Source organism: Cyclopterus lumpus, chromosome 6 (genome assembly GCF_009769545.1).
Source record: "Cyclopterus lumpus isolate fCycLum1 chromosome 6, fCycLum1.pri, whole genome shotgun sequence".
NCBI lineage: Eukaryota > Metazoa > Chordata > Actinopteri > Perciformes > Cyclopteridae > Cyclopterus > Cyclopterus lumpus.
In genome coordinates, this window is record NC_046971.1 from 17682632 (window position 1) to 17709842 (window position 27211).

At 40.3% G+C, this 27211-nt stretch overlaps 1 protein-coding gene across 1 annotated transcript in view; it reads right to left on the reverse strand.

The window, feature by feature from the left end:
* The window catches only part of ptprja (protein tyrosine phosphatase receptor type Ja), a 43672-nt gene extending 31597 nt beyond the window's left edge, over positions 1-12075 (reverse strand). Inside the window, 1 exon segment of the mRNA XM_034534441.1 lies at positions 11800-12075. Coding sequence (XP_034390332.1) covers positions 11800-11865 — 66 coding nt within the window. The 5' untranslated portion in view covers positions 11866-12075.
* Between the last annotated feature and the right edge of the window lie 15136 nt (positions 12076-27211).

Consider the following 27211-nt stretch of genomic DNA (forward strand, 5'->3'; position numbering starts at 1 on the left):
CTGGGACTCTATTCTTCTTTCTGAAGTACAGTGATGCCACGAAGAGGAGTTCAAGGGCTCAGTACTCTTTGAGGATCTAGTTGAAGGCTGCCAATGTCTGAGAACGTCAGTATCACCGAATATACAATATATACAATATATGGTGTGTTGAGACACGTCATTATCAGCGAAAGTACATGTGTTTATACGTTTGATCTTTTACAAAAAATGAGTGGTTGATTCTCGAAAGTCCTCTTGAAAACGCAACCAACCAACCATTACTTACAAAGGATCAGTTAGTAAGAAAAAGTCCTGCAGGCGCTCGGTGGATTTTGTAGATTAAGAGGAGGAAGAATATCTATCTGACTCTACTTCTGCTGTTTGTGCAGTGTGTCATTGTGGCTGAGCTTCACACAATCGCTCTGTTAGAGAGTGTAACTGGAGACAGTTTCTCGCTATCTGCAATTTAGTGACACATTTACACTTTCCGACCATAGAAGATGTCTTTTTTACGATACAAGAGATTCACCACCGTAACAGTTGTGTTCAGAAAGACAGTTCATAAATATCCACATTAGTTAAACTCACAAAACAATCAAAATTAAATTGATTTATTTATGTTTTTATATTTGGTTATTTCTTACAAACAATAAGTTCTTAAAATGTATTATATATCTATAACTTGTTACTTAAAACTGTCGAAAGCTAAACGTTCAATTCAAAGGGTATTATAGGAGATTTAGATTGAATTACTGTATTCAGTGTTGAATTCAGGACAAAATCCAGCAATTAATGAGAAAATAGGATTCAGAAATAAAATAAGAAATATAATAAAACACTTTATTCGTTAGCACTTTTCTAATCAAAGTTAAAAGTGCTTTTCAGAGATGAAAAATGCTATCAAACCTTTAATTTGTTCCTAATATTTACTGTTACTATTGTTAGAGTGGGGACATAGTACACACACAGTACACTATATAGGTTTGTTTCTTTGTGGCATTTTTATGAATGTATCTGTCTTCTTCTACTCATTCTGCCAATTCTAGATTGAACAAACAAACATCCGTCATCCTCGCACTAATGTGGATGAAGATATGAGTGACTAGAGGAGAAAATTATAAATTTACAGCTGGGTCACCATGTGCCAACTTGTAGAGTTGTAACAGAACAGTGTGCGCGAAAATAAGCGACGCTGTGGAGAACAGTATCAGAATATTGACACAAAGAATAAGTCTGATAACTTATTGACTCTATTTTGCCTTTCCTCTTTTTAAAAAAAAAAAACATGATAACAAAGTAGGTTCCTGCAGCTAACACAATTCAACTTTTAAAAAAACAACACTTTTAATTTAACATATACTTTTGATTTAAAAGGGTTTAGATGAGTGTCTGCAATGACAGAGGTCAGTTGCATTAATAAATCCCAGATTGTTATTTTGGTCCTGGTCATAATTGAGCTTAGTGTGGGTGGTACAACCTGCAGATTTTACATATATGCTTCATTCTCCCCAATCGTCAAGGCCATTTCCATTGAAAGCAAGCAGAGGTATTTATTTACAGCTTATATAAACACACTGTATGTGTAAGTACTAAATGTCCAGCAGCAAACTGCATATACAGTGGACGAGCCTTGTTAGCTAGCGGGGTGTCATGTTAGCAACAGTATAGGAGCTCAAACATGTAGCAGCTAATGACCCAGATGCTTCTCTAAGGGCTTCGTAGAGACCAAAACAACACAGAGAAGAGTAATTATTGGACTTACATTAAGCAGGTAGTCAGGAATGACTCCAAGTGAATGGTAATATGTCCCCATCATTAACATAAATAAAGCATTAACAGGCCTTTTTTAGGCCAGACATTTTAACGTATACAATGTTAGTGACGGCTGCACTACATTCAGGTGTAACAGAAAGTGTATGATGACTACAGCTACGTTATTTATTAAACTTGTATTTATTACATTTTGTTAAAATCTCTGTTATTGGTTGATTCAAGTGGAACTTTCTGACTATCTGACTTTAAAGCTGTTTCAAGTTGTTTCTTCTTTTGGTAACTCAACCTCATATACTATCAACTGTGGTTTCCGAAGTCAATAATGAAGTCTTCACCTCGACAACAGATACATTTAGTGTTTGGGAGGTGTGTATATATCGTAAGCTCTATCTAAAAACTATTTTGTGTGGTGAAAGGCATTTTAATGTAGTGGTATACATAGGTTTAGTAAACGCACACAAATAGCCAAAGTTTCAACTTTGCTGGAATGGATACAACACTGCTTGTTGTCTGACAAAACTAAACCTCCTTAAGTTCCACCAGAATATGGTAAAGGTCACATACCAGTGTGTGAAAAGCCAAGTATGACAATCTCATGTTTTCATACAAATATTCATGTTAATCTGACCTCTCGGGATGTGATTTCCCTGAGCTTTGATTCCCAAATATTTTATTGCCCTTGGCGCTCTTCCTAAGTATCACTTATTTTCCTCCTGACTAAGTAAATAAAACAACGTCTCAAGTCATTACGCCTTGGCACTGACTCAGAGAGCAAAAATAACGCAAACTCAAAGACCCATTTGGGAAGTACTGCCCTCGAAATACCAAAGTTCAGATAATGGACGTCATATTTTTATGCATCTACTGGGACTCATCTCCACCCAGCTGTACATCCTCCCTCCCTACTTTAAGCTCTAGTCTCCAACCCTTCATTATGGTGTTAGATATATCATGTGTGTAAAAACCCTAGTAATATCAGCTTATGATGCTATGACACACATACTCGGATGCATGGGCAATAACTCAATATAATCGATATTGTGATATAAGATATTACATATTGTAAAATCTTAATATGGCCAAAGTGTTGTCTTTCCTGGTTTTAATGGCTGCTTTACAGTTCATTTTCTGAACTTACCAGACTGTTATTATTTGCCTTCATCCACTGAGTCATCACTTATGATTACTTATCATAGATACCATTGTGTAAATAATTTGTAGAAGCATCAATGGTCAACCCTGCAATATCGATATTGAGGAATTTGGGGGTAAATATAAAGAGATACCCGATTTGTTCTTTGAAGATCTCCTTTAGACTCCATTAGACTCACTTGAGGAGCTATACTTAATGTTCATTGTGAAACACACTTGGCTGGGAATCAGCCAATGACCCTTTTGCCCTATGTACTGTATCTGTGCCCTTTGACTGGGCCTGTCTGTATGGGGAGGAGGAGGAAATGGCTGTACTGACCACAATATAAACATTACATCAACCCTCAAGGCACTCGGCCTGCCACTCTCTGATTCCCTTTCATTCCTCGCAGTCTGCCTTTGCTGCTGATAACGCCCCAGTTCCTTCCTCCGTAATAACACTCAGACCCAAAAACAATCAAGGAATCACCTTAAAGGCTGTTTGCTCATAAGCCCGTTTAACCGTAGCTCCTCATAATCTGATAATTTGGAACAAAAACGTCAAGGGCGAAGGGAAAAAATGCACAATGCACCATTTCTGCTCCTTGTATTACGCAAAGTTGCAAAAGGTGGAGGAGTTGCTGGTGGTGCCTTTGTTGACTTGCTGAGTGGAGAAAGTGGATTCCTCTGCAGCTGTAGCTTCTGAACAATCGTGTAAAGCCAAAAAAAAGGGTGCATATGTGTGTGTCTTGATGATTAGCAACACGAAAGAAGGGGCACAGACAAACGTTTATTGTTGTTTGCTTATACAACATACAAATGCTTATTTCCTTTCCTTTATTGATTTTTTCTTTCCCATTTCTGGATTTTTCATCTGTATCATGCATGTCAGTGCGAGTGGCTTATCACTATATTCTTAATTTTTTACTTTTCTCCTCTTGCAGCGTTTGTATGACGACATCTTCTGTCCTCGACTTGATTTTGTTGTTGCAGATAACATTATGAGAGATGTTTTTTTGTTTTTTTAGCATCAGCCTGGCGGTGTTTTCTTCCCCAATGATTGTTGAATAATAGATACAACACCTGAATTGTAAACAATAGACTTCAATAAAGCTTGTAAAAACGTGTAGTTTCCAGATCTTGTTCTGATTTATTCATGTGTTTGTAAATTAAATATTTATGTGGAAATATGCATGTATCTGGTGTTGTATTCTATCCTTTGTTCTTTCAATGTCTGCCTGTTAAACACGAATAGTAACAGCCAACTATCTAGCGTTAAGCATTTACATATAAAAATAGGATTTTCTACAAAACGTGGTGTTTGTTGTCAACTCTAAGAGCCAATCGGCTCTGTGAGCTGGTGACAACCAGGCGTTTCCCATCATGCCCTGGGTCATTCAGTCTGCGGTCCCTGGCTCTAAAAACTGCGGCCGCCTCAATCTCGGGAGGTCATCGTTGACCACGACGTGTTCGTGACGTCAGAGCAAGTCGAGATCAAGTTAGACACAAATATTAACCGTCATGCATTGGGCGGCGATCGCCGGCGATCAATTCTGCGGAGGGCGGGCTCATCTCGAACGAGCCTCAGAGGACACCTCAACATACAGGTGTTTCCACTTAAGGCACCTGATTAGACCTCTTCCCAAGACTGTGGGCGTGTACACACTGTGCTCGACTGACAGCTCCCAACTCCAACCTGATGTCTAATCATGGGAGTGATTGAAAACACCTGTGTGGGTGTGCAAGGCCACTAAACAATTGACCCTTTGTCTATACTATTCATCAATCATATTGCGTATTCTCAACCAGCATTTCTCATAGTGTTTTTAACATAATTTTAGTCAGACAATGGAATTTGAAAAGTAAACGAGCTTTGACTGTGTATTCAGCTTTTCACTTCAAAGTACAAAAGTATAATGTGTTGAGGGTTTCTTGGACATATTCTCTATTCTTCTATTTTTTGTCAGCCTCTAATACATTTGCAGCTTGTTCTCTATTAAAGTGCATTGCGTCAGTAGCTTACTGACTCTGTTCTTTGGGTTCAACATAACTTCCTGTCACTTCCTGAGCCCACCCGGAGACCCTTGATAACATATTTGAGCAACATAAAGGAGTTTTAAGTGAAGCACTATGCTGTACTGCATGCCTCCAGCTCACTGAGGTCACATAAAGGAGGACATTAGCCTCATGCCATTGGCTAATATATCAACACTTATCTCAATTAAAATGAAGTTTTGTTGTTGCCAAACCTTTACAAACTATACTGTTCCTTACTCATACTGTGCTATATATAACTCTGTTTTCCATTATCAAAATATGTTTTTGTAACTTGCAACTACCATGATTAATGTGCTTGCTTTAACATTTTAATTCAATCAGGCACAGACGGATTCATTATACCTCTAGTGATCAGTACTTTCATAAATATAGACTACTGAGAGTAGTCATTGAGAAAAGGCCCGGATCATCACTAATAAATGATTTCACCGATCCAACTTTATCAATAACAATACCAATACCTGATCTTTGGGTATCAACCAATACCAGTGTTTTCTTAATAAGCTGTATGTTTCACTATGCGGAAATGACTGAGGTAATTCTACTACATGTAATGCAACATCAGGCTTAAGCTAAATATTTCCAAAAATATAACAGATAAATACATAGATCTAAATGTACTGAATTATATCCGATATCAGTATTGGTATGTGCATCTCTACTAATAATACTGCATCCATCTCAAGATTTATTTTTCTTTCTGGATATTTAGGAAACATACACATTTATAATCAACCTTCATTGAAGCCTCTTATAATGTACTTTTACTAATAATCACTGCCCACCGTAGAGACATCTATAAATGTATATATTATAACAGACTTCATGGGAACATATTGATTGGACTTCATCCATATTGTCAGTTGCAACCCTGAGTTACAGAGGTATTTTTTATTAATGTAAATTAAATCCAGAGTCACGTATTTCCATTAAAACACATCTTTCTTTTTAGGTGTTCAGTTTTCTTCCAGGACTGACAGACTACAGCAACTACTGTTTATACACGTAAGTTAAATAGAAAACTAATTTACGAGGAACAGAACTTTTTTGTTTGTATAGACCACATCTACTGTTGATTTACTCTTTTTCTACATTATCCCATTAGGTGTCTTCATTTATTTTTCTGTATACAACATATTGCGTTTGAGATTAATAGCATTTCCGTGAGAATACAAATGGCACAAAGCTCCACAAGAGAAATACGATATGAGTGTCCTCCTGTTGTATACTATATGAACATGAATCATAAAAAAGAAATAATGCAAAATCTATGTCTAAAAATATCCACTGCCTCCAAAAACTCCTTGCGCATGACTGCTTTAGCTATGAGTGTGTTTGTCTCCAGGTACAGTATCAGCCTCCCACGCTGCAGTCCTGCTGCTGCTATCACAGAGGCCACATCTGAGGCTATGGAAATGAGTGACGTGGTATTTACTGTTCCCAGCACTGTGCAGCGCTGAGTACAAGGCACTTGCCATCAGAGCTTCCTCCTACTGCTGCCGCCCATGCAACAAGAGGAGGATGTGCATAAATGCATACGTACCCACACCCACAGGCTCTGGACATGGAGGGCTGGTCCATCACACCCATCATAGAAGTGTGATCAGAGTTGGAAATGTGTTAAAGTGGAGCGTGGGGTGTCATGTGTTCTCGTCTGCAGCCAAAGGAGAGCAGAGAAAGCATACTGAAGGTTTTTGTATTTTTAGTGACTGGCTTCTTTGTGCTGTATTCCAGGGAGTAATTACTGCATTTAGATTGTGAAGGAAACTGACCTCTGACAGCATGACTGGTTTTAACCTGAGAGAAAACATGAATATCTGTATCTTATTTGAGGGCAATGGGTCAAATGGTTGTTGGGGAGTTATACAATAAAATAAAAAGGACGAGCTGCTGGTGTCACAAGTAGAAACGTCAGGGGGTCATTGCGATACATCCTCAGGGGAACGTGAATGTCTGTACAAAATGTCATGGCAATGCATCCAACAGTTGTTAAGATATTTCAGCCTGGACCAAAGTGGTGGGCGGACTAACACATTGGCTCTGCCGCCATAGAGGTGGAAATGACGAAACACTCACACAGGTCTTTAATATGGTCGTTTTGTACTAATGGGGCTTTAAAAAAAAATGTACTTGAAGCACTCTCGCACTCCAGCTGGAGAGGCAGTATGAGCGAGTGATAGAGAGACAAACTAGAGAAGTCAAACTAGAGAAATATAATACGTTTCCACCCCCACAACAGCCTTGTCTGGCCGTGACTCGCTCAGAGGCCACTGATAGAATGATAGCTATCTGTTGACAATAAGGCTTTTGAGCCCGAGAGAGGAGCCTGTGTCTCATTTACATGGACTGGGGAACTGTGACTCTTTGTAATTCATCTTGTACACACTAAGCTTTCAGCCACAACCCTGGAAGACAGCAACATGTTTGGGGATGTTAATTTGAAACTGGACTGTCCTGATGCAGTTGGAGGGGTTTTGGGAGTGGGCGGATGGTGCAGCATTCCACAAAGCAGGACTTGACTTGTGACTTTTGCCTTTTCGATCAATAATGGGATGCAAGCTTTCTAAGGATACAGTGAGAAGAGGGATACTTGTGTTGACATCATGAAGTCGTCACACGTCATCCACATTTTAGCGCAAGGCATTAGAGTAGCAGCTCGCCAGAGAGAGTGTTCATCAGTCCTCAGCCACAGACGGGACAGTTCTTGTAAGAAACGTCACATTTCCTTTTTCAAAGAAATCTCTCACTGATAGCAACGTCACCATTCTTTCATTCCTGCATGCTGTCAGGAGGCCACAGACAGTGAAAGAGAGAGAAACAGAGAAAGGCTCCATAATCATGCAAAGTGTTGTACTTTTCCTGTGTCACGGATGTGTCCAGCTGCGGCTCTCAAGCACTCTCTCTAGACTGCACCTAACAAACCATGCTATATTTTTTTGGACCTATTTTTGATCCCATTTCAAATTGATTTTGATGGCCAGACAAATGTCATAACAAGCCAATGGTGACATTAGGTTTAGCAGGGGAATATACAAATATATAATTCAAAATACATATTCTAATATATGATATTGATGAAAAAATAACAGACTAATTTAATTAAATCATCAGTCTGCACAGGTGTTTTCAATTATTTTTACCTAATTGTACCTCTTCAGCGATCCTATTGGTTGATGGAGTTTGGTTAAGGCTGGATTATATTAAGTCCTGCATGAGACTGCTGTGTGATCAGTTGGCCCTGAAACAAGTGATAGAAATAACACTGCACAACAAACAGTGACATATTGTACAACAAATTCACATAGAGGAAAGGGATTACAATAATGTGGTTATAACAATAAAGGGTTTGACTTATTGTGACCACACATATTAGACTCAATTTAAACTTTCCCAGCAGGTAACCTGTGTTTGTCCAGACAAGAACCAGACTAAATAAAATGTCAGACGGGTGGTAAACTGCGACGTCTACTTCAGATGATTATTAACGTGTTCCGTATGAAAAGTGTCAGAATGCAAAATAATTCCTTTCAGGGAAGCAAAGTAGTTCCCCTTTTTCTACTGTAACTTCCTTTGTGCTTTTAGCCAGAATGTTTTCAAATTGAACTTCTTGCTTTAATCTGACCAAACTGAATTTAACATCCGATACGTCCTCGACTACCGAGAATAATCCTATGACCCAAACGCCTGTATTGTTTTTGAAAGCAAAGACATGCTGTTGCCCCTGAATTGCTCTGGCATTATACATATGACTTATTATTAAGTTGTCATCGGCAACTTATCCTTTCTGACTACTTTCCGTGACCTAAGAAGGGCACAGACGTGTAACGCCCCATCACAACAGTCACATCTTAAGTTCTGAGCTGACCAGTACAGTCTGGTAAAAGGAGACCAGTAAAGACAGTCGTCAACACACAACCACTGCGAGAGGAAAACAGATTAAAGAGCAAGAGAACTGCAATGAAGGAACTAGAAAAGAACGAAAAGGGAAAATCACTGAAGGAAACGAGAAGACTGAGAAACAAATCAAAATATGCTTTTGTCTCTTTCACTAGAACCAGACCACTGTATCCTAGAGGCTGATTTCAAGCTTCAAAGGAGATAATCCGGCCTCTTATCTCTAATTTCATCAACCAACAAGATTGAGAAAGGAGAAAGTTCTGACTGTCGTATCTCTTAATTTAACTTCTTGACCACAACTTTAGGTTCAATTATCTTAAATGTACAGTGAAAAAATACTGGATTCTTCTTCTTCTTACAACATTTATCAATCACCCTGGAAAATGTGTTATCATACTGTACAACACATTGAAAATTATCATTGAAGTCATCTCATGTAAACCAACACGAGAGTCTGTAGCCCTGCTTCACTGTTTACAGTATTAAAACTGACAGTGGTGGTGGCAGGTTCACATTTGCATGCATACTGTGTGACCTGTGTTCATCTCGGCCCAACTCATATCGTTTAGGTTGATTACGTCGATGAACTATTGCACATTCACTTCCTCATTTAAACCAGTCATCATGCCAGGTGAGTGTTTCACCAAAATACAAAGTAATTACTACAATTAAGTACAAGTTAGACACAAATTCTTAATAGCTTTTTCTGGAGCTTCCAACTTCCCTGTCTTCCCCCTTTGTCCATTGAGTGGTCTTGAATGAATTTTGGTCCAGAATGAAGTCTCATGCTAAATAAATAATAACAATTTCAAACCCTCAAATTGTGCATGCGTATTTTGTAGTTTGATTTCACTTTTTTGGTTAGGTTTGGTTCGGCTGTAGCTCATGGGGATGAGTGGTCGTCCCGAAACCAGGAGGTACCCGGTTCTATCCCCGCTCTCCCCATAGTTGCCCGTTGAAGTGTCCTTGAGCAAGACACTGAACCCCCCAGTTGCTCCCCGGGCACTTCACTGCAGCCCACTGCTCCTTAATAACTAAGGATGGGTCAAATGCAGAGAAGAATTCCCCACAGGGATAAATAAAAGTGTAAATTTCTTCTTTTCTTCTTCTTAACAGAACAAATAAATATAGGATCAGATCATACTTACTATATAGATCAATTGAAAAAACACATTCACGCACGTAGGCCCGTGCCCAGGACAATCATTTTTGCACTTACAGGGAAACTAAACTTTCAGCCCCAAATCTGCTGACAGAAAGTTAATTATTATTAGTGTCAGGCTTTACAATAAAGAATGGAGAATTTAATTTGCCTCTGTGGAGCAGTTCTGGTTAAAGATACTTATTATTTCCTCTTTCCTGTAGCTATCTATCATTCTAGATTATTTTGGTGTGAGTAAAATAGTTATAGAGGTATGTAGAGAGTCGGCCTTCTTTCCAATGCAATGGGACTGATGGCACTTGCCTTGTTGTGGCAAACTGGCAAAAAAGAAAATATTAAAAACTCAACAGCAACGTCTCTTTGCTGAAATCATGACCCAGTTACTCAAGAGGAAACTTCTCTCAACAAGGTATATAAATTAACTAAATTGATAAATGGAAATACAGTTAAGAGGAAAACATATTTATTTTTGATTTTGGGTCAAATATTGAGTTACCCGAAGTGTGATCTCACAGTCACACATTTTAAATTTTGTATACATAATTTTTGTCTTGCAGCAAGAACAACACGTCACACCACTTCTGCTTACTAAGAGAAACGACAGTCATGACCATTAAAGACCGCTTGCATTTCTCCAGCAAAAAGTGTTTTTTTCTTGTAATCCGAGTCCCCATGTCGATTTTGGTGCCAACACTGTTCTTATTTAGTGAATGGGGTATTGGCTGTGATGTGACTCGTACACATTAAAAACAGCTTCTTTGTCAATATCAAAATCTATCCTGTGTCCACTGTAGAGGTCGAGATGTTTAAAATGTGTAAAAGTAATTGCATTAGGAAACAAAAAGTTGGATGTGAGCGTCCCTAAAAAGAGCTTCTTGCTGCAATGCGCTTTGGCGACGACAAAAACAAGTGCTTCTTCATTTGTAGTTTGAAATATTGTAATCAGCTATTTGGCAGCACCAGGCCTAAACTCTGTTTATTGAAAAACACCTTTTATTAAAAGTTGTCTATAGTTATCAATACTGTCGTCACATCGACTGGAGGTCACGACACACGTCTCTGTGTGCTGTATTGGACTCCATCAGTGGTCTTCCTATAAACTAGTAGGTGTGAGTTGTGGCTGCAGGAGTGACAGGGACACACTCCTCACATACCATTCTCAACCGCTCTCTCCAGAAAGACCAGTGGGACAAGGACAGGTGGGTCTGTGCTGGATGTCTCAGCCTAATAACGTAAGCAGCAGTTAACCCCATCTCAACCCACGCCACACTGTATGGGGTCAGATCAGATCTGTGCATTCCTGAATGAATAACTAGCCAACAAAGAGATTCCAAATATAAAGAAACTCATTTTCTCTCTCACAAACACACGCACACACACACACACACACGCACACACACACACACACACACACACACATGTTTGAACCTCTCCAACAGATGGTCGGCGTAATACTTACTTGGTGACATAAATTTGAATGCAATTAAAACCCTCAAAGGACCATTATTCTTCGTGTAGTGCCGTCTAACATTCTTCAGATGAAATTATTTCGTCTGTTTTTGAAATATATATAAATATATTTTTATATTTACATACACTTTGCTCATAAGTCCTGAGCTGCGCTGCACCGGCTCCTGACGCGCGGCGCAGCGGCGCAGCGGCGACCTGCGCAACAGGTGCAGGCACACCTGCGTGATCGAACTGAGCTTCATGGTCCGAACAAAGCGTCCCGTTGCCACGATGTGCTCACTGCCTGCTTCAATTGTGCTTGAGATGTAAGTGTCTGAAAGCTCGCTTACCTCCAGTACGGCGCAGAAGACCGCGAGAGTCCACAGAGAGACGCCGGAGAGCAGCGCAGGCTTCATGATGCCGCAACGCTTTGAGAGAAGACAAAAAAGACCGAAAGCTACTTTTTTTCTAACAGTTGAGTGAGTTCATGAAACCAACTTTCTTCCTCGCTTGGAAAAAGAAGACCCTGCGTCAAACTCTCGCTCCATCTGGATGATTACAAAGTCAGAGGGGGAACTTTCTCTCCTCGGTGGTCAACGGGGAGGAGCGGCGTCCGGGCGCGTCACTCCGGGAAGTTTCAGCTGAAGTGTGCCACTCCTCTCTCATCATCAGTGTGCTTCGATGTCTCGCAGCCTCCAATCGCCAGAGAGAGAGAGAGAGAGAGAGAGAGAGAGAGAGCGAGAGAGGGCTGCCCGGTCATGCAGAAGTGAGAGTCACCCCACATTCCTGCCATAGCTGGGCCACGCAGGCCGGAGGAATGCGTCCAAAGGGGTCTCTTCATTAATGCCTCGCGGAGACGAGCTGCCAAGTCGAAGGTTTTATGGAAACATCCCTCAAGTTACTTTTCCAGATTCACTGTAACGAACAAGTGATGGCCCTGACTTCACACAAGCAGGGACGAAAAGCAAGGAATGATGTGCTCGTGTGGTCTTGCCATCATTACAAGAGGAACTTATTTCAATCTACCAGGAGACGTTTCCTGATCCTCACAAACTGGTTATTTAAATGTTTTTTTAATCTGAATAAAAAAGAGCTGCAACCAACAATTATTTTCATTACAGAGGAGTGTTATGTCAATTATTGTGATGGGGAATATGTTAAAGGAACTGCTCACCCCAGAGTCAAACATACATTTTTTTAAATTTATCTTAGCTGTAGTGCAATTTGTTCATCAAGATTGTTTTGGTGTGAGTTATCGGCTGAAGAGATGTCTGCCTTCTCTAACGGAACGATATGGCACACGACTTGTGGTGCCGGAAGAAAAACACATTTGAACTCAATAGCAATGTTTCTTATGAGAAATCGAGACCCAATAAAATAATCCACAGACCTTGTTGTGAGCAATTTCATGTCGGAACTTTAATGGTTTATAAAATGACAAAATGACCATCACATTCACAGCAGCCAAGGTGGCGTCTTCAACAAGATCGCTTGTTTGTTTCCGACCAACGTTCAAAACCCTAAAGATGACGAAGGCGTAGGCTACGAGCCAATCAGAGGCAGAGTAGGGCATTGGGGAATGTACGTAGATGGGAGGAAAAATCAATTAAACTCCCATTCATAACTTCATACTTATTATCTTGTACACTCATTACGATGTGCCATTGGCTAAGTTTGTATACGGTAAGGCCATGTTCCACTATACAACCTCGGAGCTGCCTAAGGTCACGTCAGCTGTTGCCGGTCAGTGAAAACAAGACACAGGCTGACTGCTATTTTAACCACGAGGCCTCTAGTTGCTATTTAATGCTGCTGTAGAATATTGGCTAATGACTAATTGATTACAGTTTTCAAGTAACTTCAGACTTCAAACTCTCAATGCGTCCACAACATAAAAAAAAACAGGTCGAATCAGCTGTGATAAGTGCTAACACCTGTTTGCACGGCCTTCCCCTAAATTAGAGCAGCATCCTGAGGTGTCAAGTGTATCATAACGATACTTTGTCTGTCCATGGAGTCCAGCAGTAGCTGTTATCTGTGTTGCTTAACTGCAGACCAGTAATACTAAACACTCTAAAAGGACTAAAAGGACACATCAGTGTATTCAAAGGGTGGTTTTGAAGCTGCGCTGTTTCTACACTCTCTGTAAATGAAAGAAGGAGTAAATACAATACGTGCATGATGTTGGCTAGTCATGTTAAGTTTATTTATAGGGCATTTTTATCAGCATGGTCACAGAAGCGTTGTACAGGAAACAGCGAATAACAGACAGCTCTTGTGCATGGCTGACTGTAAAAACAGCATTGTTTTCTGAAACTGTGGTAATAATTAAATGATTGAGACCTGAAAATTGAACTCCGGTTGAGGTTAAATATGTCATCAAAATGATTATTATTATGTTTTTGTTCCTTTCCCTCATCACCCGTGCCTAACTCCTGTTCGCCTTGCAGTCACTTTGTCACCTTTTGTAAATAAGATTTTGTATTCGTTTTTTTTTTTTTTAAATGAAATTTATGAGTCTGTGTTCAAGCTTTAACTTTTAACTTTGCCATGACAACGCAGCATTCCTTTACTTGTTTAAGGAATGCTCTGTACACACTCAGCAGCTCGACTGGAGCAGTTGAGGATCGAATGGTTAAAGGACTTCTTCACGCCCAAAATGACCGTGTTACCTTGAATTCTTGAATTGAAAACGTTGTTTTTCTCGCAGGCCTCCATAGGGAACAAACAATCCAAAAATGGAGAAAAGTGATGATGAATTGAAGAAAAATGGGGGCCGTGTCCAACAACAGCAAAACTGTGAAAACTTTTTATAAACTCTTACGCAACTCTGGCAGAATAATCCAGGTCCTGTTTATACAGTCGTATGCTCAGTACTTCCAAAACACAAGCCATTTAGCTAAAATCTTACTATATAAAACAATTTTGCAGTTTTAGTCAGTTTTAGCAGTAATGCATTTGGGAAGTAACATATTCGACTTGGAATATACTGCATGTGTTGATAAAGTTTTCTTTTGTTAAACACAGCCCCCATTTACCTTTTTCATCAGGACTTTTCTCAATTTTTGGATTCTTTGTTCACAGCGGAAGTGGAAGCGTGTGTGAAAAGACTTCAACACAGGGTCAGTAATTGATAAAGAAATGGTAATGTTGTGGGTGAAGTATTTTTAACTATGTCTATCAAAACACTCTTATTCTGATGTTTGGAAAAAAGCCTGCCGTCATTATTACTTTACAAATGTGGGACTAAGACCTGGTTACTTTCTCGCCAATCACTACAGTATATAAAGTGAAGGTCGGTTTCAGAAAGTAAAAAAAATTGTCGGACACAGAGCCCCGATTCTGTGGTTGGAAAGGAGGTGGTTATGAGCTCGGGGCGAGCGCCACGCTGTCACTGGTCTCTCCCTGGTTTCTTCTGGTGGATGGAGCTGGTCCTCTTCCTCGTTGCTTTCATGGTCACCTGAAGGCTGGAAGTTGGTACAAGTGAATCCATTTCAACAGACTGAAATCCAGCGAGTACTGCCTCCGCAACACACATTAACCTCTCTCGTAAGATGTGAGCGCTTGATACTCAAAAGACAGATTTTGGGCAGAATGTTACTGTTTCTGAATGTTAAAATTGGAAAACCATTGTAATTGCCAGTACTTTAAAGTAGCAGGACAACTTACTGTGAATTGCTCAGAGGTGTTCATGCAACATGAACACCTCTTATTACTTGTGTTGCATCGTTAAAGATGTGCTGTAGTGAGTGTGTGATTTCCTGACCTTTAAATAGCACCATGGATGCTGACGCTGCTACAGCTTTGTGACAGACAGTTTCATAATGGCTGCTGTAAGAGGCCTGCTGATGATGTCCAACGTAGATGGAAATGATGTGAACGGGTCACTATGACCCACCATTCCAAACAAAGTGTTATGCAATCCTCTGGGGATTGTTGCAGCTTGTTTGTCTATGTGTTTCGCAGCGCTGTGCTTTTGTTGCCATATACAGGATAGGTTTTTATTTCTGTTGGTCTAATGTTTGTCTCCTTACGTCTTCCCACCGTCCTCTGTCGAGAGAACAAGAGTCAAGTTTTCTGTGTGAGATGCTGCTGATAGTGTGCAGGCCCAGGGGGCTTGGAAGGAATGTCATGTTATGAATGTTGGACATGCGCACGCTATTTAAACCTTAGACTTCAACAACCCTAGTGCACTGAAGCAATGCTGTGGATACCGACAGTGTATTATTTTTGTCTTTGTCGTTATTTACTCACACATTAATTAATGAACTCGTGCATACAGTTATACATGAGATTGCGGTTATTCATGTACGTTCCCAATAATCAGTACAGCATCACAGTCGTGACATTTGTGATTACAGTTTGCGTTCGCGGGTTCGGAGCAGGCCGATGCTTGGCTCCCTGTATTGTCGCTTGAAGGGCCTGATTGTTAAGAAGCCTGCTTGCATTGTCTCGAGAGCTGCTCATCGCTTGTTGACGCCAGTTGTCGAAGTGAAGAAGAGCTTGTTCGTAACATTAGTACATCCAGCATACAGCAATGAAAAGGAACAGCAGTCAAGTGGCTGTGTCCTGTAAAGGTCCGCTGAAGACGATCATGCTCGACTCCCCTACTCCTGCACAAAGCGCTGTTATCTTGTTTATTCAAAGTTATTCGAATATGTTGTGTGTCCAAATATATATATATATATATATATATATATATATATATATATATATATATATATATATATACATCCATGTGAATTGGTGGTTGTTTTAGCTAAATACGCTAATGGCTCGAGGACAAGGCTAACATGTTTAGCTGGTTTAGTGTTTTCCATGTTCACCATCTTAGTTTAGCATGCTAAGTATAGAGCATAATGCTAACCATGTTAGGAAAAGTTTGAACATTTGCAATCAGTCTTATTTGACTTCATGCTTCATTTATACCACTTTCACATGTGTTTGCTAAATATGAAGCTAGGTTTGCTTAGCACAAAGACTGGATAGGCTACAGGGGCATATGACTAGCCTGGCTCCTAAGAGCAAGAAAATGAGTGGACTATATTGCCCAAAATGGTGAACTACAGTATCACTTTAGCATTCAGTACAGTGAAACAGCAACCAAGATATAAAGTTTGCATGGCTGCTTTATTTGGGATAGTTACACACTGTCATCATGTTTGTATTTCCACTCACAATGTGAGGCGCAAACACGGATACAGAAGAAATTGTGCAACTTAGTCACATAATGCAAATAAAAATGCAAATTAATGTTGTCTTTGTTCCTGTCCCGTATTTGACATTCATTCTCCATTCTTATCCAAAAATAAAGGTGTGCAAGTTCCCATGCGTGACGTTGACATACTCTTAAAAATAGGTAATGCAAATCAGACACATTTTCTTATACAGACATATTTCTTGTTTCCATGTAAATTATGTTTTCAGGTGATTTATAACATCACAGCCACACATTTTCGGTCTATGTTGTCTATAAGTGCCGGTAACTGTAAGGCACTTCCATGTCAATGCTGCCATATTAGAGTCTTACTGTAAAAATAATATATATGTATATTTTGATTGCACATTTTATCAGAGTAGGCTGGAAAGAGCTTCAAAGAGCAGCACTAGCAGAGTTCAAACATCAGTCTCAAAAGGTGATCCTTTGAATGTTGAAGTTACATGCTGGAAAGAAACCAAAGCATTTCGTGCTCCAGACCAAATAATAAAGACAATGGAGGAATTTCCTAATTAATCCAAAATGGTTATATACATTGGCTGTACGCCACAAACTGGAAACTGGAGGTGTTTATCACAGATAAAGAAATGTTCCAGTTAAAGAATGTGAATAATAAGTGATTGCTAGTTGTTTGGGTTGTAAAAGGACATTTACAAACTAAAATCAATGACTCAAAAGACGCTTTATGTACACATAAACTGGCAGTGTTTTTTCATATGGGCAATTCAAAGCGTCGTTTAAAGTTTTCCATTCTGAGTCATCTCATGTCTAAAAGGGCTTAAACTATCTCTTAACATCAGACACACACAATATTTTCTTGACTTTTATCCCAGTTTGGGCTAACTGGGAGGATGTTTTTAAATGGTTCCAGTCCAAGTGAACCCAACCTTTTCCTCGGCTATCTGTGTAATAAATTGACAGATCTCTGATTTAAAAAAAAAAGGCTTGAAGTAGAAAAAAAGATTCAATGTTTGCTCACGCAATCTGCTGCCAATTGAGAGTTTTTTCTTTGAGTTCCAAGGGAAGAAAGGAACCCAAGGAAATACCCATTTCCTTTTGTTTTCTTTATATATATATATATATACATGCAAGACTGTTGCTAATAAATTACAGTATACGTCCTAAAATTCTCCTAAGAAAGGTCTGCTGGCGGTCGCTAAGAAAGTCTCCCCTCTTCCTGTCAAGCAGTCAATTACAAGCTACTGTTGGCTCCAACAGGTAGCCAATCAAATTTGAAATGAAAATGACTCTAGTGGTGCTAAGGGCTGTCAGCCCCACTAGTCATCCAATTTGTGTGATCTACATTAAATCCAGACACACGCTGAGCATGTGTATTCATACTTTCCCACGTACAATACACATTGTAACACAAATTATATGCAATTTAGGAGGATTATTTATTCATCAATGATACATTGTAGCAGGTAGTACGCTTTGAGAATGAATAATAACATAATTGGTATATGCACAGATCTCTCCGATGACCCACCTGCTCCTAATGACCAGTCACCACATCAGCTTTGAACACTACTATCAATCCTATTCCTTGTCTCATGTTCTCCACCTTGTAAACTCCTCATGGTGTATGCATCTCTGAATGTAGAGGTAGACCCGGACAAACACAAAGGAAAACTATCAACCCCCCTACTCGTCTTAACTAATCAAGAGGTTGTGACAGGATCACTACTGTGAGTTTTACAGAGTTGTGAGAGAGCGTCCATGCATGCTCATGTGCTGCATGCAGAATCCCCGTCATGGTCAAAATAACAGGGCTCTTTTTCTTTTCTGCTCAATGTCTGTCAATTTTACAACATGTAATCTGCACAGCACAGACATTAACACGGTTAATCACATCATCTCCAGCAGTGACTCGTATTCCTTGGGATATTTGTGTAGTTGCCAGGAGAGACGTAGTAGAATTGTAGAGCAGCTCATTTGAACAAATGAAGCTCAAGCGTAAATTCAGTAAGGAAGACACTCTTAACACTGTTGTTCATTCATTCTTAGTCTTGCAGGGATTACTCCATCAGCTGATTGGGGGCGTGTACGATGAATGAACCAATCGGAGGCGGCACAGTTCTGTAAGCCAATCACAGCGTTGTTGGCAAACTTTTAAAATATGTTCTCTTCTCTGCTGCTGTCAGTTGTCATTGCAGCTCAAACCGATGAGACACCACCAGTGTCTGGACTCCAGGGGGCATTCTGCCTTCCCAGATATCAGCACCACTACCCCTTGCTTATCCTAATTCAGGATGGAGTCCAATCGCCAAAGACTTTGCACTATTCAAATATATGCAATTGTAATAAATAATTGTTAAACTCGAAAAACAAGTCTCTCCAGATTGAAATATAAATAGTCAGCTGATTGGGAGTTCATGGAAACTAGTTAGCAGGCTAGCCAACAAGTCTTAACTGTTAGCTAAAAGTAATGTATAAGATTTAATAGTTAGCTAAAGGTTAAACAGTTGAAATAGCCAGCTGAAAATAATGGATACATGGATGAAGTATCTAATTAAAGGCTAAACAGTATGCTAATAGTATTGAGTAAGATAAACAGTTAAAATAACTAGTGCTAAATGTAGCGGTATTGATGAATGGTTGAAATAGTGAGCAAAAAGTGATGAATAAGATCCAGCATCTGCCTCTCTTCACTTGATCAAACTGACTTGTCAAAAATAATAGTGACAGATAGCATCCAGTTTAAGTGCTAATCAAATGAACTCTTTTCAGGCATGATGTGCTGGACAATGATCTTGAGTTTATTAGTGGTGTTCATGTCGCTGCTGCCCCGTCTGTCACTCCTCCTGAAGCATCTGTACTTCTGTACTTCCTCCACCTCACTTTCTTTTCAGTCTCACAAACTATACATGCTCCTTTAACTCTGACTCCCGCAGAATAAAAAAGGTGTTCACACAATGCAGAAGCACAGATCAGTATACTGTCACAGTAAAGCTTTTGGGGAAGGTTTCTCATTATGCCTGAACAAATATTCACAGTAACTATCAGAGCAGGATATGCCTACTGTAACTCTGCTGTCAATCGCTCCATCTGCATAACTGTCTCTCATTTGTTTGTTTATGTGGAGCAAATGGTCATAATTGCTGCTATGACCCATGAGCATGTGTGTTTACATCTTCGCTGTCAGAACTTGTTGTTAAGATTGGGACGCTGGAGTAAACAGAGACAGCTAATCTAGCGTTTGAAACTGTCCCATCTGAAGTCTCGTCCCATCGATGTGTTCAGTGTTGAAAGGGGTCTAACAACAGCGGGGTGGTGAGGTCTCAGTGACAGATCCCTGCAGCAAGGGTGGAGATGCACTGGAAAGACATTATCTCTGCGCACTACATTAAAAAACTACATTTAAGACATTTCTCAGTATTTTCTGCTCCCAAGATTAGCCTCAGATAGACTCACTTTCTTCTTTCGCTGTCACAAACGAATGCATTGTTGAAAGGATACATGAAATAAAACCTGCACAATCCTACACACACTACTGGAATGGTAAGGCACACACAGACACACACTCATTCACGGATAAACACACACACACATTTGTGTCATTTCCAATACAGCATCACATTAGCTGTAAAGTAAAGAGACCCTATAATTAATACACTCGTGTCATCACACACATGCAACTGCCCTTTGTTCTAGCTTGATTGTATAACACAATATGTCATGTTCTCCCCTTTATAACTGTAATCGTCTTTTTTTTTATTGCAGTAGGTTAATATACATCACTTTTCCCTGCACAGTCAATATCTGACATCTCTGATTGTCAGGCGACAGGGACGTGTAAAAGTATTTTAAATAACGACACGGGAACTGGGAGATGTTTATGACTACTTACTGTCATTTTAGTATGAAAATGCTAAAACATTTTTCCGGGTAAAGGCATGAGAATCATCAACATGTGCCTAAGTCATTTAATATTCATCCCGTCACATACGGACGCACGGTCAGGACTCCTTGGCATCACTTTTCAACACACCGGTGACCCTCACGAGATTTAGCCAACACAACTTCTTAGTTAGCCTTGCACATTTCTCCACTGTGGGACTAATACAGAATTATCTTATCTTAGTAAAAAGATTGTGATCTGGATTAAAATAAGATACATTTTGTGTATAATGTAGGCCACAAAAAATCAGTTTGCGTCGTGTCAGGTAGCGTTGTGTTGCGTCACCTCTCCCGGTTGCCCTGCGTCAGTATCAGACGGCAGGGGCCTTGACAAGATGTCAGGCTGTTCATATTGGAATACCTCTAAGAGAGGTATTCCAATATGAACAAATGAAACATACAGTAAGATGACCTGACACGTTACTGAAAAGCATGTCTAGGTATTACTATTTGGTGTCCTCTTAAATCCTAGTTGGCCAGCAGCTACTACTGGGCATCATTAGTCATTCAGTATATACTTGCCAGCTGTTCATTATATGAGTCCTCCACCAATTTACCAAAGCAGCACAGACTAAGATTTCCTCCATATATGCTGGACTCTACATTCCCCAAATTTCAATTAGCCTCTGTCTGTTAGATAATCCATGCCTAGTAGAAACACAGATTTTTTTTGTTGTTGAGATTTTCCATTTTTCCCCACAACAAAAGATATGATGCAATCAATGCAAACATACCCTCCAGAATGCCAATAATGGATGGGAAAATATGAAAGAAAATAAGAATTCATGCAAATTTCAAACTTGGATACAGTTAAGGGAGTATAGTCATATATGTTCTCCCTCCTGTGCAACTGGACCACACAGCTGTTCCCCAAGTTAAGTATTTACTTCCCATTATTACATCAGTAAATTGATCTTGACGTGCAAAACCAGTAGAGTTCTGCTTTAATTGGTTCCTAATAATTTTCTTATTAGGCATGCAGGTAATTGTGTACCTTACTGTATAATGTTACCATTAATGTATCAGTAACGAAGAATATACTTTTTCTCTTTAATTTGTATGCCTTGTGATGATTTGTGTTTGGACTGAATATACCTCACTATATTTCATTTAGGTTTTCCACACAGATAGCACTGTATCGTAGTGTGTCCAAACAAGACTGCAGTCATCACTTCGCAGCTCCATGATTCATTGCAATGCAAATGTGCAGCATTTTTATAATTCCAAATATGCAAGCTGTCACCTGGCTGTGATGTGATGAGACACATTCAAATCCGAGACTGACAAGAGCTTAGTGACGAGAAAGCTTTGAGCTCAAATAGCGTGGTAAAAACGCTCAAGACTAAATATTACTTGGCTAGACTTTCCAGGGGCAGTTATGAGACAGACTCAGCTGGCTACGATTCATTCATAAAGATACCAGCAGTAAGCCATTAGGACCACTAGATGCCTCTATTTGTCACTAGTGAAATGCTGCTCCTCCATCATCTCAAAGAAGTAAACTGAGATTCCAAATAATGTAATCATTATCTTTCTTGTTTTGACAAATTACAGTGTTGGTGATTTCCAGGAAGTAGCAACATGTCTGTTGCTTCTCACTATGAAACTTACAAATTCAAACACCACATTACAGTAAAAGAAGGCACCCAAAAAAGCTATAAAATCCTGCTGTCCACTACCTGCCCACCAAATAGCTGACAAAGTGTGTGAACGTTGCCTCAGGAGTTGGTGGAGACTAAAAAAAGACTCACGGGGACCCAAAACACGACTCCAAATGAATGCCTTGAACAGCTTGCCTGTTTCTGCGCAACAGTAGCCATTAAATTAATTATTTAATCATTAAACGATTTGTCAGCGAAGATTTATGTTTCTTTAATTATACTATACTATGTATACTTTAGTGCACTGATATACAGGACAGTGTACATGTTGTGTAACAAAGTAGTGCCTAATGTGAATACCATTATTGTATTATTGTACAATACCTTACACAACACTTGGCAATGCTATATATGGTCATGTCCATAAAACAAATTTGAATTTGAAAAAAGAAAAGAGTAGTGTGTTTCCCAGTATTTGTATTTATCAGATGACTGTTGACTGTTTTCTGCTGCTCAGTTCAGAGAGCTGACAGGGAAAGGCTAACATATGGCAAGACAGGAAGGAGGGAGAGAGAGAGAGAGAGAGAGAGAGAGAGAGACATGACAGGAGGTTTTACAGAAACAGAGTCCAATAGAGGGGGAGGGCTTTGGGGGGGAAATAGGAAGCGAGGGATAAGTAATAGCAGCGAGAATATGGGGTACCACAAAAACGATGGAGAACAGTAAAAGAACGAGGACCAGGATGACGATGAGTGGGAGGAGGGATCAGGAGTGAGAAACAGGGTGAGAGGGTTGTAGAGCCTATAACTTGGAAGCAGAGGAGGTGACAGTGGGGGCTGTTCACTGCTCGGTGATGTGTTATGATCCGACTCCAACACCCCTACGCACACACACGCACACACACACGTACACACGCACAATGTGTTTTTGTCACTTAGGAGGACACCGACAGAAAGACGTACTGTAAAAGATAAGGCTGGAGACATCCTATGTCCTTAGTATTGTCCGCAAATCCACTGTAAAGATCTACACGTTTGTCTGTCTCTTATTAATTTCCGATATGGCTCTCAACCCAAAATGCATTTGTTCCAACTGAAAATAATAAGGCTAAATAATTTCCTAGAAGAGCTGTTCACACTAGTGTTTGGAAACATTTCTCAAACAACTGCGGATGGATGAGTATTTATGACGGCAGAACAGTGTATGTGGGATTAACTTGAAATAAACTCCTGGTAATAAGGTGTCACCTGCAATATTTACCTCATTGGTGACACGAGAAAACTTGTTTGTAGGATAAATTTGTTGTTGGAAATGGTGTTTTTACAGGATTTGAGGACAAAAATAAAAATATTGAATACCACCAGCTTCATCATATTACCCCAAACTGTAATTGTTTAACATGTGGGAGTGATCCTTTGGAGGCGAGACCCAGTAATGCTAATACACACATACATAGTCTCTCTCTCTCTCTCTCTCTCTCTCTCTCCCTCCAGCTCCCTCACTCGCTCTCCCTCATTCTGGCTCTGTTGCCAAGGCTACCGTACAGCCTCTTGCTGCATATACCTAGACGAAGCTGCCGCCTGTGGATCTCTCTCTCCTCAGGATACAAACAAAAGAAAACCCTTCAGACTTTTTATTCCTCTATTTCTCACACAAACACACATTCTTAGATTCTGCCTCCCCTACCCTCACACACGTCCTCTGCCTCTCACTGCCAGCCTGTCTCCTTACATGAAAGCACGCTCCCTCTTTTCCCAGACAGAGGAGCAGTAAAGGGATTGCCGTGGTTCTTGGTGTTTGGCTCCTGGTCTTTGGCTCAACGGGAGCAGAGCAGCAGATGGCGATGTGAAGACGGGCTCAGCCAGGTAAGAGGACTTATCCTAACCAGACTTAAGGCTCTGGGTGAGTGACAGCTCCAGCTCTCCTCTACTCCCTCGGTCTCTCCCTCTTTCCCCCTCCATGGCTGTGCGACATGTGGTGAATACCAATTCCTCAGCAAAGCCCCCACTGTTCATATGGCTGCTGCGCTTTCCCGGCTGTGAAAAGGTAGGGATGTGTGATGTAGCCTCGGTATTCATTTTCATTTTTTGATGATCAAAAACTGATTATTTGCCAACAGGTTGGTTCTTTGGTGCTGCTCTGACTAAGTGTCTCCTCTCTCATCTATTATTATTCGAAGCTTGATTTCCACTGTGTTGTATCATGTCTCTGTGACATTGTGGGAGTTACCAGAGCGATATGCAACAGTCCACCACCCTGGGTGATTCATTACTAATCCATCCAGCTCTGCACTGTGTGGTCGCTCTCGCTCTCCGTAGCATGTACGTGATATGAATGGTGTTTTGTCTTATCATGAATGACTGCCAGAGAATGCCATTCCTGCACTGGTGTTTTGATGCAGTGCAATCATGTAACGCAGTCCTTTGTCACCGGCAATCCAAATGTGTCTTCGGCAGCCTGTAAATCAATTCCCTATGCAGCACATTTAAATTATTCATACAGTATAGCTTCGACTGAATTGTAAGTTTATACGTGTGTTAATAAAAGGTATCTTTGAAATGCCCCTTGGAGCGGCTGCGAGAGATTGTAGGAGTGTATGTAAACAATAGAGCTGATTGATTATCTGTCCCTGTGATGTACATTAGGAAGCTGCAGGCTTGCTGGGTTATTTAATGCTAAGGTCATTGTGAGCTTACGTGTGTATTGATACCAGGATGTTATTTGTGTGAGGGTGTATGACAGAGAAAGGTTGACGAGGCAGGTCTTGGCCCTCGTGACTTTATCTCAAGTTACCATCCCGTCATCACTTTCAGTAAGAGCTTCCTCTTACCTCGTCGCCCTGCCACATTCAGCACTTCGACAACGCGCTCGATACTTCAACCTCGACGCGCTTTTGATTCACCTGGAAACAGGAAATGCCGCTCTACCTGAGAGTTTTGCTGTTATGGTGGGGGGCTAAGCGAAACAAATCCGGCACATTTGTGAAAATGGAGCAGATTTGAACACATTATATCTTCAGGAGCCTCAGGAATGTCCATTAAAAACAGGAGCGAGCTGTCACCAAAAGAAAACATAAAATAAACCAGGTTAATTCCCCTTGTTCCTTTACACAGCAGACAGCGCTTCCTGGTCCTGTGGTGCTGCTGGGGCTTATTGTATGGCTCCGTTCAGACTCAGTGGGACATTGGGTGCTTTGAATGGACGCAGATCAAAGGAAACACTACACACATACTCTATTTGAAGACTGAGGGGGTGGTGTTTGTAAGGACCCAAAGACAGTAGACCTTCAGCGAGGAATGAGGCTGAATCAGCTGTCAGGCTTCATGACATATTCGTCATGAATCCACTTTTCACTATACATTTCTTCCCGGAATACTGTATTACTGTAATGATTAAAACAGCCAGTTTGTTTTTATAACAATCACCATCATTGTTCAAACGCACGGAAGTGTATCTTTAACTTCTAGCGGGGATCCCAAAGTCTCCAAAGATATCAAATATGTGTCAAATGAGGCTCAATTTGAGAGAAAGGTGTAAAAAATATGATGAACAAGACATCTAGAATATTAGTAAAAATAAATGCGACTGGGTTTGTCATACAGCTTCAATGACAAGCTGGAACATGATGATACAGAAAACATGAAACTGACACTCACAGTGTGATATTAAAAACTAAACTAGAAAACAAAAGACAAAAACAGTTTGTTGAAGGGTTAAATGCAGAGACTTATTTACCACTGAGGACGCTGAGGTCATGTCCTCAGTAGTATGTCATGTACTTGGGGGACTTCATATTTTATAGTCTGATTTTAGTATTTTCAACATATACATTCTGCAACCTCTGTCAAAATGTATTTATGTTTTAAACTACATAGAATTCCTGACAGTGAGAAGACCATGTTGGGATATAAAATACAATGATTAACCGTTGGAAAGAAACAATTTCAGACTTTATTTCCGGTGTCTTGTCAAAAGGTGTGAATCATGACCTCAGTATTTGTCAAATCCAAGCTTCAGCCCTGCTTAAATGTACCAAACATTTCACCAAGCAATCACCCAGCAGCAGAAGCAGAAGCAAAGCAAAAGACAAAACAAAGATATTTACCTCACAGAATCAAAGCAAAGAGATTTATTGTGTTAGACAAACGTGAATATTGTCACTGCTCTCCCAGTGCAGATGTATGTTTGTGCTTTTTTTTTCATGCAGTCTAGCAATGTGTGTGTGTGTGTGTGTGTGTGTGTGTGTGTGTGTGTGTGTGTGTGTGTGCTTCAGTATATGTTGGTTGCCACAGTTACAAAAACGCCAACCTCACTGCGTCATTGCCTCAGACAACCTTCACACACAAAAAAGAGCTGCTTTTCCTCCCATTCATCCCTCCATCAACTCACTACTCGTCCATCTATTGTTTGAAAAGGGAAGCAAGCTGAACTTTCTCAGCTCCACATGCAGTGTGTCTAGCAACGTGTGTGTGTGTGTGAGTGTGTGTGTGCGCGTGTCTGTGTGTGTGTGTGTGTTTCTTGTACTTCTATTCTATCCCAGTGGGGACTTTTACCCGTGGGGAACAAAAATGAGGTCTCTGCCGGCAGACCCCTCCCACCAGCTGAGAAACAGTGTCATGTAGTTTTCTAGGAAGTCCCCATGAAATGTACACAAAGTACTGCAGTCCTCATGTCAGTTGTTTTGGAAGTGTGCTTCGCTGATTGTTCACTATTGTTCTATTGGTCTAAAGTAGTATTAAAGTTTGAGAATGCATTTTTAACTTTGTATCTTTTTTGACCAAATGTGTGTGTGTGTGTGTGTGTGTGTGTGAGTGCGCATTGTATGTATGCACGTTGCTATGACTACAGGCCGGGCTAACTGGCGTCATCACTTCAAAACCACCTTCGCAGCAAGCAAAGAAAGAAAGATAGTACTCAAAGCAGCTCCCCTCTGGTCAACACCTGCACTGTCTCTCTCTAACACACACACACACACACACACACACACACACACACACACACACACACACTCTAAGACGTATCTCCTGCTACTGGTGTGGTCTC